Source organism: Nipponia nippon, unplaced genomic scaffold (assembly GCF_047370975.1).
Source record: "Nipponia nippon isolate SJK-2023a ecotype South Korea unplaced genomic scaffold, ASM4737097v1 scaffold_10, whole genome shotgun sequence".
Classification (NCBI taxonomy): domain Eukaryota; kingdom Metazoa; phylum Chordata; class Aves; order Pelecaniformes; family Threskiornithidae; genus Nipponia; species Nipponia nippon.
In genome coordinates this window covers 26,433,399-26,448,456 of record NW_028262291.1, presented here as the reverse complement: position 1 = coordinate 26,448,456, position 15,058 = coordinate 26,433,399, and the positions used below count along the sequence as shown (strand labels likewise).

The 15,058-nt window shown below is 48.9% G+C and overlaps 1 protein-coding gene across 4 annotated transcripts in view; it reads right to left on the bottom strand.

Annotated features, from left to right (window-relative positions):
* Positions 1–965: 965 nt before the first annotated feature.
* PRDM11 (PR/SET domain 11) overlaps positions 966–15,058 on the bottom strand; it is a 47,228-nt gene continuing 33,135 nt past the window's right edge. For 3 of the 4 annotated variants that reach the window (XM_087746036.1, XM_087746035.1, XM_087746037.1), the window contains 3 exons: positions 11,008–11,195; positions 7,249–7,899; positions 966–6,418 (listed from right to left, as the gene is read on the bottom strand). In XM_087746036.1, coding sequence (XP_087602162.1) covers positions 4,254–6,418; positions 7,249–7,899; positions 11,008–11,195 — 3,004 coding nt within the window. In that variant the 3' untranslated portion in view covers positions 966–4,253. The remainder of the gene's footprint in view (positions 6,419–7,248; positions 7,900–11,007; positions 11,196–15,058) is intronic. The other variant, XM_087746038.1, reaches the window with a different exon arrangement.

Sequence of the window (15,058 nt, the reverse complement as noted above, 5' to 3'; positions counted from 1 at the left end):
TCTGGAGAAGTGTGCATTATTCACAGTCAGATGCTATAGCTAAGACGCGGGGAGAAGGAGAGAATAAAGAGCTCACTTGAGAAAAACTAAACCCTTCTCTCTTTGCAGCCAAAGCAGTTCAAGATGCTGTGAGCAACACGTTCAAAACAACCTCCTCTCACTCACTCAGTGCAGCAGGAAAGGCATCGATTAAGCCCGATGCATGGCGAACTCCGAGCCAAGGAAGCCTCCCTCTGTGCCACGCCGAGCCCTCCCCATGCCTGCCGCTGCCTTGCTGCCACCCAGCCAGGCCCTGGGGTTTGCAAACAGGGCCTAGAAACGCACCTTCTCCCGGGAAAGGCTGGGCAGGCGGGGCACTGGGAAGCCAGGGCACTTTGCATTGGTATTCTTCCCTCCTCCCTATCTTGCTCATGCCGGCAGTCACGTTTCCATCCACAGACTATCCATGGGAGTAACAGCTACAGATCTGAGATAGGCAGGTAAACCTAGAGGGAAAGCTTGCAAAGCACCTGCATTTGTCTAGGACAAAGGCTGGGTTTATTTTCTTATGTGGGGGCAATGGGGAATTGTTTGTGTTGGGGGAGCTGGGCTGGGCCGGGCCGGCTGATCCGCCAAGCACTCGTTTCCCCCCATCACCAATGCAAGGGGTCTCTGACCTTTCTCATCGCGGGTATCCGCAACATCCCATGGCAGGGAATCATGCTTCCTACTGACACTGCTCACAGGTGCACGCAAAGGTATTTGCAAAAGAAAGAAGTGCTTTCCCTTTGCCAGCTGACTGCCTGGAGAAAAAAACATCACTCACTGCATGTTTTGCTCTGCCATTAGGAATAAGAGCAGCCAGTGAAAGATGTCACTGAGGAGAGCGGGATTTGCAAAGGAACCAAAGGAAAGGAGTGACAAATTAGAGGAATCATTTCTGAACAAGCCTCTGGCAGCTCTTACCTCGCCGAGAAGGCAAGGCATCATTTTCTCCCCAGTGGCAAAAGTAAAGAGGCTTAGAGCAGGAGTTGTAAACAGGCCTCTCAGGTGGCTCAGCACAAGCCCTGGGGGAGCGCTCCTGTCTGCAAAGGTGTCTGGAGACTGCCTGCAAGTGTCCCTTCCCTCCACGTAGGCCAGGCACTTTGATGGGCCTCTGTGACATGGCGAGCCATGTGCCGAGGAGCTTTCACTGCTGCAAACAGAAAGGCAGGTGATTTTTTTTCCCCCCAAAAAGAGCTATGGAGTTGAGCAAAGGAAAGAGAAAATGAAAAAAAAGGGGAGAAGGGAAACAGTCTTTACCGCCTCTCTGACAGCCACAGCAGCTTGCATCAAATACGTTTGTTACTTTTCCTTCTGCTGCCGCATGCACGCTTGACAAGGAATACTCTCCCCCAGCTGCCCATTCCCTTTCGGTGTGTCAATTCACTTCTTGTCTCCCAACATCTACGTTCACCTTGCCCATCTCCAGGTCAGAGACTAACACAGCAGAAATTCTTCTGTCTTTTTTATCTTTTTTTTCTCTTTACATCTCCTCAAATTTTAACTAAGGAGGGAGCCTGCCATCTCCCCGGCAGGGAGCAGCTCTGTGAGCTTCATGGCAGCGCCTTGAGCAGAGCTGACTTGCCAGGCCTGGAGGGCTACAAACACCTCGTGTGGAGAGATCCCTGTTTTACGGTCAGGCAAACGACTGCCCAAGTCTGCACAGCTGACGGAGGGTTTCCAGTTTAATTTTTACTCCTCTAGGTAAATGGATCAACTCGATCACATCATTTATTGGGAAAGACGGGAAAAAATGCAAACAAAGCCATTTTTTTGCTTGCTAGGCATTGCATATCGATGCCCCTGCTCTGCGACGGCACAATGCCCTGACCTAGTTCACGCTGTTTCTGTGAGGACCGCAGGGAGAAGCGCCCGGCACAGATGCCCCCTCCTGCCCAAGCCAGCCCGCGGGCTGCATGTGCCATCTGAGGTAAGGCAGGAGGGGACAGGGAGTAAGTGCTACGGAGGGTACGCCGCCTGCCCAGCCCTCGCCGCTACATTCGCGGGGTCCGCTCTACTCCCCTCAGACCGTCTGGCCAAAGAGCCCCGTTCTACAGTGAAGGGGGCAGAGTCAGGACACAAGGATTGGCCACCGCTAGTGCTTCGGGCGGGCTCAGTCCCTCCTCAGTCCCATAGGGACAGAGGGGAAACACTTCCAAAACCCTGACCAACACCAGTCTAGCTGTTCCTGTGGGGTCTGAAAGCTGCGCCAGTACGTAGCGGCTTGGCTGCACACCTCTGCCCAGCGCTGGCTGCGTAGTTCTGCTGAGGGCAAAGGGATTAGCGGGAGGTGAGCGAGACCTAGGTAGAAGTGCGTGTTTTCCCGGGGAAGACAGTGCGTGAACCCTGGCAGTGAAAGTGACTCTGAGAGAGATCGGTTCCAAACATGCTACATCTCCATTGAAAACAAACAAAAAAGTTTAAAAAATAAAATAATATTATATATATATATATTTATATAAATGAAAAGCTATCAACTAGCAGCAACGGTTCTAGAGATATCTTAGCACCAAGACCAAGGGCAGGGGTGTAACAGGAGAAAGGAAAGGTTCAGTGTTGCTGATACCACCATCATGTTTCCAAACAACACAGCTTGGCACAAAGCTCATCCCTCTGGGAAGTGAGAACATGTTGGCTCGGACACCTTCTGGACAACAGGTTCTCACTCCCACGATGGTCTGGTCAGGTTGGTGCTGTCCATGCCACATCAGCAGGGCAAGGCACTAGCATCTGTGGAGTTTTTGCACCTTTTTTATTTGTGGTTTCTTTTTTTTTTTTTTTTTTTTCCTTTTCTAACCTGAAGTGATATTGTGTGAATGCCTGGAGCTCATTATTTACTTCAAAAGAATAAAACAAAGAAGAACCCCAAGCCCACAGAACAATCTCTTTGTGATGGAAGGTGCAAGTCCCCTATTCACATTTCAGCTGGACTCCGCATCCCTTCAAGAAAGGAAGAAATATTTCGCAGAAAGAAGCAGAGCATCCCTTCTTCCTGCTGTCATAAGTCTGCTGTGCTGTGGAACATGTTACCTTGGTCACAAGAGAATACGTGAACCTTTGTAGGACATCATCACATGAATATAATCCAAGATAATCTTGCATTGATAGCTCCTGCCACCAAACCGCAGCAGGTTTTTCTTTCAGTCATTCCAAACAAAACAAAACAAAACAAAACAAAAAACCCATAACAATCTAGGATTATAAAGACATAGTATAAATAATGTAAATTAGAATATAATTTTTTAAGCCTTTGAATCTCCGCCCAGAGATGGCTCTTGACTCATTGGCTGTCTAGCTTCCACAGCAGCCCTGGTTTTGAATGAATAGTTGTATATATATATATATTTATCTCCTACAATATAAAAATATAAATGCAAAAATTTCCCCCTGCCTTCTCTATTTTGCTATTTTATAGTCTGCACATGACATCATGTTATAATATATGTATGATAGACTGGTACTACGGTTATCATAAAAGGAGCTGAAAGCCAAGTATTACTCTACAGCCCAAAAGTAGGGAGAACTGAGAAAGGGGCATCACAGTTTAGTGGAGGCATTTGTTTCTAAATCAGAAGAAAACCCCAAAATCACGCCCCCAGACTTTCCCTCCTGCCAGTAATCTCTGTGAGTGAAGAAAGCTCCCACTCGAGCGAAGAGAACTGGGCGGAGCTGGAGAGCCAGGGGCAACATAAACGCACAGGATGCTCTGTCGGAAATCAGAAATCTGACGGTCATCAAGAAAAGGCTCAAATGGCTCAATAACTGGACTGAACAACGGAAAGAGAGGCAGAGATTAAAACTGTGGGGGAAAAAAACAAACAACCAACTCCAAAACAGAACAACACAAAAAACAACCCAATAAACCGACAACACACATACAAAGGAAACCGCCGGGAGGATGAGGCTGACAAAGACCCGTCGTCTAGCTTATAGATCATTAGGTTTGAACATGTAGAGTATGGCCCCAGCACATGCTTCTAAAGAATGAAATGTTGCCACCTACACTGCAGCTGCCATGGTTGGAGACACCATTAAATGTCTAAACATTGTCTCAATCTTCCTTTAAAATTCTGCTTAGCTTCTATCAGACGCACATCGTCTTAACTTTTAAATTTTCAGTGTGGGTTTTTCCTTAATATATATAATATATATATATTTTATATAATATATCAAAGTTTAGAGTATAGATTAAAAAAATTATTCAACAGCTTTCTGATCTGAGGCATTCCTTTCTAAATATCAGGGTAAAACTCAGAGCCATGGTCCATGCTCTGCAACATTGGCTTCTGATCAAGAGACGACATCCTGCTCAGCATTTCGGCTGACAGTGCGTAACTATTGCCCGACTTCTCCTCGAACCAGCTATCTAGTGCCCTTTTGCAATCAAAGTTGGCAATGGGCGGCCCATTAACGGCAATCGTCAAAAGATCACTGAGCTGCTCCAGCGTGAGCCGAGAGCGGTTGTTTTTGCGCACTCTCTGCAGGGCAGTGCGCCCCTTCTCACAGCAGGCCGATGAGGTGGGAAGGACTTTGAGGATCTGAACTATTTTATTTAGGAGGGGGAATCTCTGTTTGTATTTACAAATGTGACTGAGCAAGTCTTTAAAACCGTTTTTGGTATAATAATCCACCTTGAGTTCTCGCCACTCCATCAGCAGACTCCCTCGGGTGTCCATCCCCTCTCTGCACACCTCTCTGGAAAACGATGGGACCGTCTCCAGGTGTTCAAATATTTGTACCATATCCTCCTTCCCATAGCTCATGAGCTCATCAGTGCTTCTGGGCCAAGCTGCAAGGTCAAATACCTGGCAGGCCTTCACAAATGTCCGGCTACGGGAATCAAACCTTTGGGCTAGGATCACCTGGGTCTTCTGGCAGATCTTTTCTCTGATCGACTGGAATTTGGCTTCAGCCACCCGTAGGTTTTTCACAGCAATGCCATTAAAGCTTTCACGGAAGTTTTCTTCAAATTCTTGCAAGTACTCCCCAGGTGAGTCTGCTAGCCGGCTGATCTCCTGGATGGCCTCCTCTATTTTATCGTCCACCTGCGACACAAGAAGGTACTCCCCTTGGAAGACATAGGCGAGTCGTGAAAGGACAGCAATCACGTCCAGCAGGAAGTAGATGAGTTTAATCGACTGGTAGTCCATCAGGAACTGCAGGAGGGCCAAGGCAATGGCAGAAGCGTCCGCCCTTTGGGTCTGGCCGCTGACATCTTTGAGATGGGCCACAACCTCAAGGTAATCCTTGATTAGAGCGTTGAGCACATTCTGCTCTCCAATGATCCACTTCACTGCTCGAATGTCCCCCAAGAACTCGGTCTCCTCACATAGAGTGGCAGCAGTGACCCGCAACTCACACATGAGTCGGGGAGAGTAACGATAGAAACTGAGCAGTTGTTTCAAATTGTTTTCTAGCTCCTCCAGGCACGGTAGTTCCTTCCCACTGATTGCATCCAAAATTTCCAAGTGGGGCCTGTGCACCATAAAGGGCAGGCAGAGAAGCCAGGGCAAGGTCTTTCTGATTGTCATGAACAAGTTGGCTCTCAGGCTGGCGGTAATGTTAGCACCATCGACTCCCAAGCCAATAGTTGGCTTCTCATCCTGCAATCGTATTCCCAGGCTGGAAAAAGCCCTGTCTAATGCTTGGAGGTAACTGTCTGTTGTAGAGAAGCCCAGTTCCTGAAGAGAGAGGAATTCGGTTGCTGGAGGTCCATCACTGCTTGTGTACTGTACATAAACTGCAACCGTGTCTGCAAGCAAGTCATCGCTCTGCCCATCCAGAATGATGCTGAGGAAAGGAGACTGTCGGATACGTTCAACCAGGTCCTCTCGAAGAGCCCGGGCAATATGGTGGATTAAGATTTGGCAGTCTCCCTCATTCATGTATTGATCCACCACCTTGAGTTCACACTTTCTCAGTAGTTCTGCCAGAGGCCGAAAGTCGTAGTAGGGCCTGCCCTCTAGGGCCAAGTGGTAGGCTGTATTGAAGAGCAGGGTCATATTTCGGCACATCTCTTCTGTCTTCTCTGGGTGCATCCTGAGCTTGTAAAGCTGCAGGCACTTCTTGTGGAGGTTGCTCTGGCTGTGAAGCTTTATTGTATGTATCTTGAACTGCTTTGAGCCAATGATGAAGGCTGAAGTCCGAGAGGATTGCACTGTGTACTGCCTACAGACGTGGCACCACATTTCATTCAATGTTGGGGAGTACCGCAGAAACCAAAACTTTTTAAGCCACTCTTGCTTGAACCGCCGTATCCTCCGGCCCGTCGCAGAAGACATCTTGGAAGGCTCATCTGTAGCAGCAATCATGTCATTGGAAACCGATTCATCAGCAGAATCCACCTCTTGGTCATCGTCCTCCATGATGGTGGGAACAGAGATGATGCTTTCTGAAGCTGCAAGAAAAAAAAAAAAAGGGAAAAAAATACGGCATTTACAAAGTTGCTGAGCTAGAGAAGCATCCTACTGGTGACAGTACAGCATTGCCTGAAGAGCTGGCGACAACCTGCCCTCTCCTGCCTACAATGCACTATGGGTAGAAATTGAATCATGGCTTTGAAGGGAAAATAAATCAATGTTTTTGCATATGAACTTTGTCTCCAACATGCCACAATGGACAGCAAGAAAGGACACTACATCCTGGCCACTTGCACAATACATGGTGTGACCCAAATATTCCCTTTGGTGAAGGCTGCTCGACAGCACGTTCCTGCAGAAAATGAAATGTATCTTCAGAAAGGGACACATGGTTGTGTTAAGGCAGTGGAGGAAAGAGTGGGCTTTCCAACAAGGGACACAGTGGGACATCATTTCATACACAAAGAGCACACATTTCAGTGTTACCACAGAGTCATTCAGACTTTCCTGGTAGCATGTGAGGCACTGCGGAGAGGCTTCCGCTGAAAGAGAATGCATCAAAAATACAGCAAACAAACTGTCTGCAATGGAATGTCTTTTTTATTGGCAGTGCATTATCGATTACAAAGGCAACAAATAGAGCAAGTTGTCATACAGAGTCTTTCCCAGACAGTGTTTTCCACTGTGCCCACAGCTGTGTCAGCTCCTGGCCCACCCGGTCACAAAACCTGACAACAAACCTTCCATGGAACTACGTGTTCACCTGAATACTCAGAGCAAAACGCTTTAGATGGGTACATAGCACACAGGCATCTCAATGCTCTCCTTAGGCAGGGTTTGGAGAACGCTGTTACTCGGCAAGGCTTACCTGTGGGGTCTGAGAACTCTTGGAGCTCGGGTACCTGGGGTGGTAGCACAGGTGGCTCAGGTAACTTCCCAGATCTCAGCATGTCTAACTCGGCCTGCAGCTCCCGGATCTTCTTCTTCAGCCGGATGCAGTTGGGGCAGAAGGAGGTGGTAGGGATTTCATGGGAGTTCCCTTGTGCAGAGGCCAGTGACAGCTCGGTTGGGCTGTCTGCTTTGAGTGACAGGGGCTCTTCTTCCTCATCTTCAAGGATGCCCACCTCTTTGGCTGAGCTGAAAGAGGAACTATGGGGGACCTTCCATTCCCCCTCGCTCCGGTTTCTGCTGAGGTTCAGGGAGCCGTGCTGCATGGCACTGCTACACCTCTCGAAGATGTCTTCAGCCTGGTATTTAGATCCTTTTCTGATGGAAAGTGGCGTACTTGTTGTTAACTGGTTCTCTTCAAATTTGGCAGACTCCAAGGAAGCCTCCAGGACATCTTTGAAGATGAGGTCAATCTTTTTTTTCTTTGTTTGCGGATGGGATTCCCCCTCGTCACAGCTGCGCTTGTAGGGGCTCTTCCCTTGCTTTAAGGTGGTGAGCTGGAGTGGCCCCCTCATGTCCTCTTGATTTTCCACATTCTTTTCTGACTTCTCTCTCTGCAACTTCTTGTCTCCTGGAAAGGAAAATGAGGGGTGGGGATTATCACCGGGAACCGAGCAACATCCCTCAATCTAAAACTCAAACGAAAAAAGAACAAAAAGGCAGGCTGAATCCCTGCAGGTCTGCACGTTGCGTTACAAACCAGGGAACTGACACAACTCAGTGGAAACCGAGGCTCGCGAGAGGAGGAGCCCTGCTAATGGGCACATCTGCAAAAACAGAGACAGTCCTGGGTAGCCACAGCAGAGTAGGACCCACACACTTTAAAGAGAAGAGAAACTACAGGCAGCTTGTTTAACCTGAAGGTATAACCAACCTGCGCTGGAAGAGGACTACGAGGTGAATGACTACGAGGTGAATGACTGATCGCAGTGGAACCTAACGCCCAGAGCCCAAGCGCCATTTTGGCTGGCTGGAAGACCTGTGCCTGTTTTGACTTGGTAAAAGGTATCAAGTGTACAGCAGTGCAGCGAGAGATTCGGACCGTTTCATGACAACCCCAGCGTCTGTGCACAACACGGCACAAAGTTTGCAAGCCCCTTTAATCTCGTTCAGTTTGGAGGCTGCTCCAAGTAAAAATAACTTGCACTCTTAAACCCCAAGGTACTCATTGTCAACTGAGCTACAACGGGTGAATGCCCTCCAAGGATGGGACATCTAGCTTGTCCCGGTGGAGTCTAAGAGTGTGGCCATTCAGTGATTAAAAAAAAAAACAATAATAAAAGCAACCTCATACAAATTATTAATTGCTTAAAATAAAGGGAATAGCCAGATTTCCTTACCTGGAAATTCAAAAGACGATAGGTTTGGCTCAATTTCCATCATTCTTCTATCTTGTAAATAACTTCAAGCATTGATGGCTTCCCAAACAAGACGCTGCTTTATGCTGATTTTTGGTTTTGTTTGCTTTTAAAGTGTATTCATGCTTTCATAAGAGTTACGGAGCAAAAGCTACCATTCCCTCTCTAAGGAGAGCAATGCTAAGAATGCAGAAAAGATGCAAGACTCGAAACAGTTAGAGTAAGGCACCGTAAAAAGGGCTGGCCCGAATGGCAGGGATTTTGCACTGGGTTTTGATGCTGGCTGGCAAACCCAGCCACTTCTTGAGTGAATCCGTAACAACAGATCTCATTTTCAACACATTGACAAGAGTTTCTACGGGCAAAGCTTTGAGTCTCTGTCTTAGTATTTCCCCTGTTACGGACTATAACGACTACTGGCAGAGGTAGGGATTTAGAGAATGGTTTCTTCTTCTTTTCGGTGATTTTTTCCCCCAACCAACCAAGTGGTTCAGCCCTATCAAAAAGCTAGAAATCACAAGACGATCCCTCATAATATTGGTCTCAACTCCATTGATGAGGCGGGTCAGAAACTACCAACAGAAACAAAACCTGGGAACCATGTTATTTTTCTGTGAGTTAATAAAGCGTGCCACTTCACTTGACAGGCTCGTCTGCAGGGGATTTGAAACCTTTTAAATAGAAAGTGACTCAACAGATTTTGGTGCTGCTCCCTGACCGCCTCCCAGTGCCCTCCCAGCTGAGGCTGTGATGTCTCGCAAGTCTAGCAATGGCCCAAGTGATGCTCCGTTTTAACAGCGACTCTGCTCCTTTTGCGAACGCAGGCTGAGCCCAGCTTGGCGCAGGAGGAACTCACTGAGACGCCAGGGGGTTTCTAGAGCGGTCTCTGCAGCCACATGGGTTTCTACCTGAGTGTGTGGTAGGCTCTGGCAGGTCCTGAGGAACCCAGAGGCAGATCTTCACCACATCCGTAGCACAGAGCAGGCTGTGAGTCACCATTTCAGCTCACACAAACCATGACACCGTGACAAACCATGACTAAAGGCATGTCTGTATGGCAGGGCAGTCGTTCGTAGCCTTGATGCCCCTCCAGAGCAGCTGCTCCAAGGGCATAGTCTTTCTCTTGCCATATTTTCAGAAAGTACTAAGCCATCTGGACAACTAATGTGTGCATGGGATGCAGCAAAATCACTGCAGCCTGTACCTAATCATTCAGTGATGTTTATTAACATAAAAAAGCACATTCACACCAATGTTAATTCAGAAGTGACAATTGCCCAAGTACAGCCACCAAGAGTAACACTCCAAGTGCATAATAACTCCAAGGTGATGGAGGATAACCAGCTTTTTTAGGACATCTTGTCCACCCCATGATTAAAGAGGAGACACCTTTTACCAAGTCAAGGCAGCAACAGCAGCTGTGTAATAATATACACGGGAATCTTAATTAGAAAGTTATATTTAGTGTGGCTGCCCCTCTGAGGCCCTGCCATTCTGTGGCCAGGCTTGGAAAGAAATGCCCTTAATTAACTTCAGGTCTCAGCATTGTATAGATGAACAGATGCAGTAAGAATTTTTGCCTTCCTCTAAAGCTTCCTGTATTGCTGACACTACACTGACCTAAAGGACTGCTGGGTTTGTTCCAGCATGGCTACTCTTAAGATAAGATAACAATTTTTATCCAGGGAAGAATCAGTCTGACAAATACAAAGCCTCCTATATGTTGTACATGCACTCTAAGGTTGTGAGACTAAGGAGTCTCTAGCTGATGTCGCGCTGATCCCAAATTATCTTTCTGAAGAAAGAGGAGATAAATTAAGCGAGGAAAATGGACATACAAACACACCAAGGAAATCTCTCTTTCATATGCACACAAAACCAGCCAGAGCTCCCTCAAACAGGCTGCACACAGGAGCCAGAGAAAGCAGCATGTTCAGAAGAAAAACCTAATGTTTGTCTGTGGGAGCACCAGCTTGGCAATCTTCAGGCCAGAGAGTCTTGTGACAGAGGAGTTCTGTGATCCCTGGGCTTTGCATCAGGCCCTTGCAGCACACACACGACACGACACAACACGACACATGACACAACACGACACAGCACAAATCTTTCTTTCATGATCTCCACGACAGTGGTTATATTATTCTTCTTGTACACCCGTCCATCCATGCCATGCAGGGCTCTCACCCAGAGGTGCTCTGCTCCTAGAAATGCAGCTCTCCTCGCACAGCCTGTGCATCACCTACTTCACCCACTGTGCTCAGTCCAACAAGCGTGGCAGCCCAAGGGGACTGGGGGAGAGGGTGGAAAGGCAGGGGACTCACCACTTGTGAGATTTCTGTTGATGGTCTCCTGGGACATATTATGCAACCGCTTCATGTAATCCTCGCTGTACCAGACCCGCAGCTTCTCCCCAGGGCGGATGTCACGGCAGGCACGGAAGTAAATCCTCTCACTGTGCTGGAAGGCCATCAAGTTCTGCTCCCTCTCCTCCCGGGAGATGATCACGTACCTGAGGGTGAGGTGACAAGGCAGGCATGAAGCACAAACTTTTCTCCTGTGCCCCCCCTCACAGCAGAATGACAACCATGATGAAGCCAGAATGACCTTCAGAGAGAGCCATCAACACAGCCAGACTGGAAAGCATGGAGTTATAAGTAATGGTGTGCAAATTGCCAGAGAAACAGGACAACGAGCATGGCCACCCAGGGAATACTAAGCCAGTGCGTCCATTTCTGCTGTGGAAGGGATGACAGCAATGTACATCCAATCTGAAGGAGTATCTCTGCCAGTAATGGTGACACAGACTCTCATGGGCAGAAATTTCTTTGCCTAGTGATGGAAACAAGGACTTCTGGATTCCCCACCATCACTTCACATCCCAGAGCCTCCTCCTTTGTTCTCAGGAGCATCCGGAATATGGCAGGGTCCCTCTGCCTGTCTCTTTCCCAAAACCACCATCTTCCTTTTCAGCAGAAACAGATTTCCTTGCTTCTCTCCCCTTGGACAAGCAGAATTCAGATACCCAGGGCAGAAACAGGGACATCTAATGTGCATGGGGGTATTCGCCGGTTGTCTAAATGGAAACCAAGGACATGCCAGTACTGGAAGGTTTTGCACTTGGGCGTTCAGCAGGTTGTGACATAAAAATAAAAACAGCCCTGCAAGTCTCAGGAAAGCCCAGCACCATGTTGTGAGGATCTCCTGGCAGCGATGACAGAAAGATCGCCTTCTGGGCATGGGGTTTATTTTCCTGATTTAAAACAGCTAAATTTCAGCTCAACAGAAATGTATTAGTTCACACTCCAAACAACTGGCCCTCTGTGCAACTTGGTAAGACAGAGATCTATAGCTAGGATTGTATTATTTGCTCTCACACTCCCTGTGCTCTTGCTAGAGGACACAGAAAAGGCTTGGTAATACCGGTTCCAGCTACCACCAACATGAGCTCGTAACACCCACTCAGGACCAGGAGGAGGCCCTGTCATGGTACATACAGACCCGAGAGCAGATCTGAACAGTTCACAGCTAAAAGCTTTTTCTTCTCTTATGCCATTTGTCTCTATTATTCAGCACTCCCTGCCACAGTAACATTAACGAAGGCAAGCAGCATATGGCTCCTCTGACATCTGCTGCCCAAACGTTCCATTATAGCTCACAGCTTAAGAAATCCATCATTTTTTCCTTGAACGCTCTCCCCTTCTCTGGCCATGTGCATGCACAGATAAAGACATAAGCCCACCTGCATGCCATCACACCAACCCACATACATAATGTCACAAACTTGGTGAAACTTCCCGCAAAACACAGAAAACAAGTCTGCAGTGTCTCAGACTGCCCAAGGCTCCAGCAATTCTGGTTTTAATGTTAAGCAACTGTGCATGTGCCTGCAATCAGCTGTATCTTTCCTAATGTGTGCTACCCAGGATGCTCTGCAATCTTCAGTAATTGTTTAAACAGCAGGCTCTGGCACTGCCAAAATTAGCGGAACATTTTAAACCTCCAGTTTGTGTATTTGAGAAGGAACAGAGGCCTGGACCAGCATGGTGGGAAGGAGGTCCTGCAACGGCACACTGTTGCTGCCAGACTGTCACTTCTGGGTGTTAGCAATCACTCCACAAAAGGTGTATCAGGCATTCAGACAGCCATGAGATACACAACCCTTGAGATAAAGCAATCTGCTGTGGTCAGTCTGATGCCTTGCAGCACAGGAGATACTAGAGTCCAAGCAAAATGACAGGATGCTTCATAGCACCAGCTACGGAGAGCCCCTGCGGCTACTCTGCATCCCACTGCCCAAACATCAGCTGGAGCAATGACAAGATCAGGCTGCCCCTGCAAAGGAGCCCAGTTAACTGCAGAGATTTATCACCTCCAAGTCACTCACAGCTCCTTAATACAACATACAGGACTCACATCCCCACAGCCAGTGGCACTGAGGAATTCACGGGGCAGTGGCAGGACGGTCCAGTGCATTCCCAGCAAACTGCATTTGACAGCGAGATTTAGAAAATTCTCTAGAACACAACTTCGCATGGAAAGGGAAGAGCCTGGTTAACTATTCCCACCAGGGCTCACTTTTATTACGAAGCATTTTATTAAGCATAAGCATGCTTTTCCTGTTCGCTTTCCTCCTGCCTGCAAACCCCTACAAGTTTCTGCCTGAGAGTGTCCTTCAGCTCTTCTGCCTGCGTCCTGCAGCTCCGTCCGCTTCCCGGCGTGGTGGGGAGCTGGGAGGAGAGCGCAGGCTGGAAGGCGTGAGCTGCAGTACTGCTGCAGCCCTGCAGCATGCCGCCCAGCCGCCTGCTCCCACCCAGCGTCCTGCAGCGACCGGCGCTGCCGATTTCACCAGGAGGTATGAAGAAAGCCCTTAACAGACAGTTGTGGAATAATCCAGTCACAAACACGCTTCTTCACAGCTGCTGGCAGCTAGTAACTGGTTTATGCTCTGAGAGGAAGCTTTACATCTGTGACACTTCCCTGAGGGTAACGTAAATGGGGATGAGATCATCCACATAAATGAACCGCTTTTGAACCAGCACTGCCCAGCCCCGGCTCCAGCTACCCGAGGGGCACAAATGACACAGGTTACAAAGGACTGCATAAAACCCAAATTCCACCTGTCGGTCTAAGACACCTCATGCCGCTGCACACCACAGGTTAGGGGCAGGTGCTTTCCCAAGGACAAAGTAAGCCACTCCACAGAACAGCAGCCTGCTTGGCGAGACAGGGGCACAAACTGCCTGTGGAGGAGAGGAGAGACTGTACCAGTCTGCCTTCACTGACACATCTTCCCGAGGCTGAAGCACTCACGTCCTGAGCAACCTGTGAAGGCTGGAAAGCAGCCAGCCCCCCTCCTGATGCCAAACTCTCAAGCTGAATCGAGGCAAGGCGGCTACCTTGGTTTAGATGCCCAGGACATGCATGGCTAGGCTGACACAAGTACTGTGCGCCGACGGGCACAGCCCCACTTGCATAGCAGGTTTCCCAAGGGACCACAATCCCCAGAGGAAGAGCAGGGTTGGGACTGCTGTTGGGGCAGACCCAGCCACCCAGAGCTGCTCCTGTTCCTGCCGACAAGCATTGCCAGCAGCTGCAAATAGGTCATTTCACGTCCTGCTCAGTCCCTGGGACAAGCCAGGCTCAAGAACACCACAGATTCTGCCCAGGCTACTCAGGACCAGCCATTGCACCAATGGAGACCACTTATGACCCATTTGCAACTATTGGGGCTTGGATCAATCCCGTGGCTGTCTGAGGCACAGCTCCTTGCTCCGCAGGGCCACTTTTCCCACAGCATTTCTAGCTAGCAGCAAAAAAATATCCTCGTCTCCCTTTTTTCTAAGCCACAGCCCACTCAGGACACCAAATTGCCAAGTTTTGGGATGGCCCAGTGAGCATGCCCAGAAAAACATCAAGGTATTTTTTGGCAGCTGGGACCATTCCTCCCTAGGTGGGGAACGGAGCAACCAGGAGAGACAGTGAGGAGGAAGGAGAGCCCTGCAGCTGGAGGGAGGCTCAGGCTTCTGCCTCCTGCCTCCCCCGCCCCGGATTTGCCTCATGCCTCTCCCCTGCCTGCTGGCCCCTCTGCTGCTCACCCTCCGGCTGGCCCCGGGGCGTGCTCCACTGATGCCCTGCCAGGGCAGAGCACTGCACGGAAAAAACCACTGGCCTTTCCCAAATCAACCTAGAGCAGAGCCAAGGCAGGAGATCCCATGCAAGAGAGCTGCCAGCAGCCCAGGGAGACGCCACGGGGTGCCATACCCGCAAACCCTGCCTCAGCTCTGTGCCTTCTGGAGACCCAGCACCTGTGACAGGCTTGTTACCAGTTCAGGCAAAAATTGTAGGAGAGAAACAAATGACTCAACAAGAGCT